Here is a 6,000-nt window from a genome sequence, read left to right on the forward strand (position 1 = left end):
GTACAACACAGTGTATAGGGAAGAAAATCAAGAGTCTTGCTGATCACAAGAAAACCGAAAATTTCGGGGACATATTAGTTAAGATTACGGGGACATACTAGTTAAATTCCTTTTTCTGGTGAAAAGCTTTAAAAAAGATTGTAAGCCCGTGTGGGAAAGCGCTGCAATCCCAAACTATAGCACGCAGCTGATGCTTGCCTTTCCCTCATCTCCATCTCCCAGGAGAAAGAAAAGCAAAACCCATCACTAAGCTGCACGTTTGCCCCAGTGTTTCGTGAACTGGGGCATTGACTGAGGGCTGGAGTGCTGCCCTGCCAGTATTATTACATGTTAGGCTGGTGTTTTAATCAAATAAGACCTTTCAAATTCTTCTGTAGCACATGTATAAAGAAGTCTGCTAAATATGGAGGCTTATTGTTATAAGCAGCCAAAGACACACATCAGAATCATACATTATGATAATAATGACTTAGCAATAATTCAAAATATAGCTTATTTTACTGGAATTTAAGTGTCAATGTACGTCACGAGTCAGTGTAAGAAGCGAAAGAGTCTATTGTTATCTGACTTCATTGGTTCTGCGGTAATGCGACTTGAAGATGTTAAGTCTCTTTTATGAAAGATGCTTATGACTTGGGATTCATGTTTCTCTCTTCTGAGCCTGAAGGGATTTAGAAAAATATTTATAAGTGCAGTCGGAGGTTGGAGTTTTCAGAACACCAGACTACCCTTTTTATGTTTCAAATTGTTATGTAAAATTGAGGAGGGAAGAAAAACAAGAGATTAGGTCAGGACAGGCTGAAAAACTGCCTTTTCACATCTCTGGTCTAACGTAGCCTGGCGCTCTCATTGCGTACTCAGACACCGTCTAGCAGCCGCTGCTACTGCAGCTTATATCTAAATCTGATGATTGCAATCAGAGGATAAAGCAAATACACCCAAATCTAATTCCTGACACTAAATCGGAGTATTTGTACTACTCACGGCAGTGTGATCTGGCGCAGCTGATATAGTCAAGGTGAAATAAGCAGCCTTAGGACCTGGAGAAGGCAGCAGGACTGAGCATCTCCCCTTCCACGGCTGTTCAGGCAGGGGCTGAAAGCCCCCAGGTTCTCTCTGAAGGCTGGGTCATCCCAAGCACGGAGGAGCGCAGACGTGAGGTGGCCGAGCATCCTTCTGCGTGCGCTCGTCTCTGTGCTTTTACGCAGACCTGTGGCCGAAGCAGCAAGCGCATGGCCAAGCCCTTAGTAAAAATCACATCTTTAACCAGCAGAGAGGCCATTTGCAAAGACTTCCTTAAGCTGCGCTGGAAACAAGAGGAAGATTAAAAAATATTCAGATATTGTCTTTTTATGGTTCCTCGACAGCACATATTTGGGATTTTTGCCCAGAAGGCGGAGATGAGTGTTGGTTTGTTACTGCTAGAAGGTTGTAAGATGAATTAATTTTTATTTGTTTTGGGGGTTTTGTGCTTACAGGTAAGGTTACAGGTTGGACTCTATGTTGTGTATCTTTTGGACTGGCTGACAGTTTTTGACAAAGATCAGATACTCGTTCTTCGCTTGGAGGATCATGCATCAAATGTGAAATACACCATGCACATGGTATTCCAGTTTCTGGACCTGGGTAGGTGTCTTCTGGCTGTTTTGAGAAAAGTGTGAAAAATCATTATTATCCTCCTTCTATGTCATTTTTGCTTTATTAAGACATGAAGTAGAAGCATGGGGATCATCTTGAAGGATGCATTAATCTTGTTGCCTGGAGTCAAGCAAAACTAAAATTCCCAAAGTCCCATAGAAAGGCTGGCGTTAGAAGAACTTAATAAGACTACATCAAGAAAAAAATCAAACCCATTCAGAATGTAGGGATATATCTTACCACACGGAAGCCAGTCCTGCTTCTGAAGGCGGTCGGGGCTTGTTTGTCGTGGGCTTGCATAGGTGCAAGAGCTATCCCACGCAATTTAAACAAATGGAAGTGCTGCTGTGATGTGCATGCTGTTGCCAGCGTGCACCAATCCAGAGTCTAAATCTGAGTATGATGAAAGGTTGCATTTCTAGCCGGGGAGAAGGGGGAAATTGTGTTTTTGCTGTGTTGATTGAGACATCTGTTGCTAATCCTCAGAGAAACGCTGGCAGACAAAATGTTGCCCAATGTTGATTTGACAGTAGCAAGAGGATGAAAATATGGCTGCAAAATAGTCTGGCTGGTCCAAACACTGGTCTAGATGATGAGAAAGTTTTGAATGTAGCAGATTGAGCAGATGAAGAGCTTGGCATCTTCTTCCTGAATATGGTTTATGCTGGAAAAGTCTGTGGATTTTTATCTTGCTGAAGTACATTGTCAAGGGCTTACATTTATTCCTGGAATAGGGGCACCACTATATCTGTCTAGCACTTTGATCCTACTGACAACCTCAAAAACAAACAAACAAAAGGGCTTACATGAGGGAGGCTTGTGGAGTTTCTACCAGGTATTAAACAACTCGCATCATAAAATGAAGTAACAGTATAAAATAATTGTAACTCCAAAATGGACAGGAAGGTATATTCAATGTCATAGTTGTTTTCTAAAAACAATTTTTTTCCGCCAGAAATGATTTATGCTGCTTGTTGTAAAGACGATTAATTAACGTGAAAGGAAAATGTATTATTTCCATATTTACTAACAGTGATTTATTTTACTAATCTAAGCCTGTATTCAATATTCTGAAACATCATCACTGCCAACACAAATCCCATTTGTCTTCCCTTGGCAAACCTTCTGATTTAGTCATTTGTCTTCTTTAGCATGGGCATTTTTGGTGAAATATTTTAAGGTAATACTCTGTTTTTCCACAGGACCTTTAAGTGAGAAACAAGAAGCTCTGATTACAAAGAGTCCTGCATCAAACACTAGACGACCTGAAGACAGAAGCCTGGGACCTATGCTACCAACAACGAAGGCAATTTTAAGAGATTTCTATAGGCCTTTTAATACAAAACTGGCACAAGTTCTTTTTGATGATGCTTTTTTATGGAAGAGGACATAATATGTAAATTTAGTGCCACAAATACAGTGCTTAAAGGAGTTTTTATTTTTTTAAATTCTATTTTTGTGCGTGGATATTTACATTTTTTCCCATTCCAAAGAGAAGCCAATTGATGAGCTGAGAGTCTCACCTTCAGTCAGCACACTTCACGACAGTTATACCACATTTTCCTTGTGAGAATGTAAAGCATCTTGTTTATCAGTTTATTGCAACTTCTTTTACCCCGGCAAAAGAGTAGAGTGGAAAAGCATTAGTACAAAGATGATGTCTTACACTCTCCACGGGGATGTTGAAGTTTAACCTTCTCTAAGATGCTGCAACACAGAATTAGCATCAGTTTCCTACAATTACGCTTATAATCTCATTTTCAGTATACGTTATTCATTCATTTTTTCAAACTATCAATGTCATTTAGTCATTAAAATTTTTAATTGAATTCAACCTAAAATTTTGTTTCTTTTTGTCAGCATATTCACAAATGGTCTTCACTCACACTAAGGTTTTAATGTTTCCTTAATTCTGAAATGAAGATAAGGGATAATCGCATTTACATAAATTTCCAAGTCTAATTTATATCATCAAGATAAATAGGCACAGTTCTTGTAAAAGAAAATTTTATATTCCAGGTAAGAATGGATGATTGAAATCTAAACAACAGGCCACATTTAGTGTTTAGTATAACAAATCCATTGTCTTACATATTTTGTTCATGTAAATTTGAATACGTATCATTTATTCATATCATTCACACCTTTTTCCCAGGAAACGACTAATGGGCTTGATGTAAAGTCCATTGCTGGCCATGGAGAGCTTTTACGGAGTTTTGTCTTAGGTCCTACACAATTACTCTTCTCCATTGCAAAGAAATATGCATTTTAAAATCAATATGAAATCTTGTTATTAAATGGACAGGATGCAAAGTATCTTGTATCCTCATTGAAAGGATGTGTTACCTAATGAATTAGTTGCACATTATGTGTTACCCTCTTCAGGAAAGATGTCTACATCTAGTTAAAACAGTTGAGATATGCAGACTTGAGAAAAAAACATTTTAAAAGTTATAGAGAAACTTTGGTCTATCTGCAAGTTTTTTATTTGACTAAAACAGCCGGATTTCTATATAAACGCACAGTAATTCAGTATTTGATTTCAAACACACCTGGTTAGGGGGACTGTCAGCTACAGTCTGCAGTCTTCCTGCAGGTGGAACTGGCCAGCCTGTCTACATAAACTAGGGACTTTTTTAAGAGACAAATGAAAATGCTGCATGTTGATAATTTCCTTTCAAGGGCTAAACTGATCGTTTCTTCCCTGCATGCATGTTGAGTGGGTCAAATGAAGCTGGTATCTAGTTAGCAGGTATCAAAAGCCCAAAGAATCATCTCTAACTGGCTTCATGTGCCCTTTCAACCTTTATGCTGGACCCCACAATACAGCTTACTGACAGATTCACAAATACATTTAGAAATACTAAAGGGTAACTATTCACCATCCTCCTCCATGGGGACACGTTATTCACCTCCTGTGTTTCTAAATTGAGAAGTAATGCTGAAAACTCTGTGAATCCTGAACATTTCACACACAAATATGATGGATGATGGGAGATTTTTGTAACAGAAGTCCCTTTCTAGGTCCTTTGCCAACTAGCAATGAGCTGTTTAAAAAGGATTCAGTCTGGTGTTTGGAAAGCCTAAAATACGTAATTTAGGGAAGTAGTTCTAGACAACCAGAACAGATTAGTTCTAGTTCAGAAATGCTTACAGACCAAAAATGGTTAGAGAACTGAGAATGGACTATTTTAGCAATACAAAAAAAAGTATCGTGGCAGCACGAATCAGAAAATCAGAAAGAATTCACCACTGTTTGCAAATGTAAAATTTTCAGTCAACAATTTATTTAACTAAAGACTTCTGCCAGCTGTGCTCTGAATTAGAGTCAACACTGTGTGGTCAGGATAACTATACAGAATGTTTGCTAACCTGATCTGCCGTGGTCAAATATTTCCATTTAGTTATCAGCTAAAACCATGACCCAATGATAATATCTTACCAGCCCTAAAAGCTAATGAATGTATCTGCCATTATCATTTAGTGTGAACATTAATTCCGTGAACAAATCACACACACACTAGTTTGTGCCACCCTGATGTATGGTGCTGAACTCTTAATTTCTGCCTGCAGACTTCAGCAGCCCACCACTGTTCAGGGAGATTCTCTCTGCCCTTTGTCTATGTATATAATCTAAATCAAAACATTCTTCACGGTCAAAATTTCTGTTTTAGGTTGACTCATACCCACCACCCTGCTAGATCAAGACCTTGCCTAGTTCTGACTCAGAGGAAGGAGAAAAGTTGAAGGTTCCCTGTACAAAGATGGACAGTGGTGACCACATGTGCCCAAGGGTGGTTGAGATCAAAGAGAGAGCTGGTGGTCCACTGAGTGTCATCATGTTGTGTTGTAGCACAGGAACACTCGGGGAAGGGGCTATAGCTGTAGTTAGAAGCCCGTGGTCCTTCTGAAAGTGAAGTCTCCAGTGAGGCTGCTTTTATGTCTCCAAAATACGATCTCTTGATTTAACACATTGCAACCTTATACTGTCGGGTTGTGGCCTGACTAAATATCAAAAAGTAGCACGTTTACTGTCAAGAGGGCATCTTGGAGGTAAGGATGCTGCTCTCTAGTCCAGACCGTAAAAATAGTATTGATCTGTTGACTCAGAATAAAATAGCATTTGATTTTCTTGAGTGATGTGGCAGCGCTGGGTGTCAGACCCCTCTTCCTCAGCCACAGAGCCGTGTACCACTGCCATTCAGTGGCTTCACTCCAGTCTCCCAGCAAATCTCTACATAGGATAAGGCTCACCCCCAAGTTCTTCCAGTTCCCTTTACCTTTCTGTTGACAATTCTAGCTGTGAAAGAATTCAGTATTATTGTTATTATTCACTGTAGCACTGAGTGGACCTATATCCCC

General features: G+C 39.4%; 1 protein-coding gene across 2 annotated transcripts in view; it reads left to right on the forward strand.

Moving 5' to 3' along the window:
* CHST15 (carbohydrate sulfotransferase 15) overlaps positions 1-3,472 on the forward strand; it is a 48,721-nt gene extending 45,249 nt beyond the window's left edge. For both annotated transcript variants that reach the window (XM_030030791.2, XM_041127412.1), the window contains exons 7-8: positions 1,479-1,626; positions 2,841-3,472. In XM_030030791.2, coding sequence (XP_029886651.1) covers positions 1,479-1,626; positions 2,841-3,031 — 339 coding nt within the window. In that variant the 3' untranslated portion in view covers positions 3,032-3,472. The remainder of the gene's footprint in view (positions 1-1,478; positions 1,627-2,840) is intronic.
* The last annotated feature ends 2,528 nt before the right edge of the window (positions 3,473-6,000 follow it).

The sequence above is a fragment of the Aquila chrysaetos genome, chromosome 11 (genome assembly GCF_900496995.4).
Source record: "Aquila chrysaetos chrysaetos chromosome 11, bAquChr1.4, whole genome shotgun sequence".
In the NCBI taxonomy this organism is placed as follows: domain Eukaryota; kingdom Metazoa; phylum Chordata; class Aves; order Accipitriformes; family Accipitridae; genus Aquila; species Aquila chrysaetos.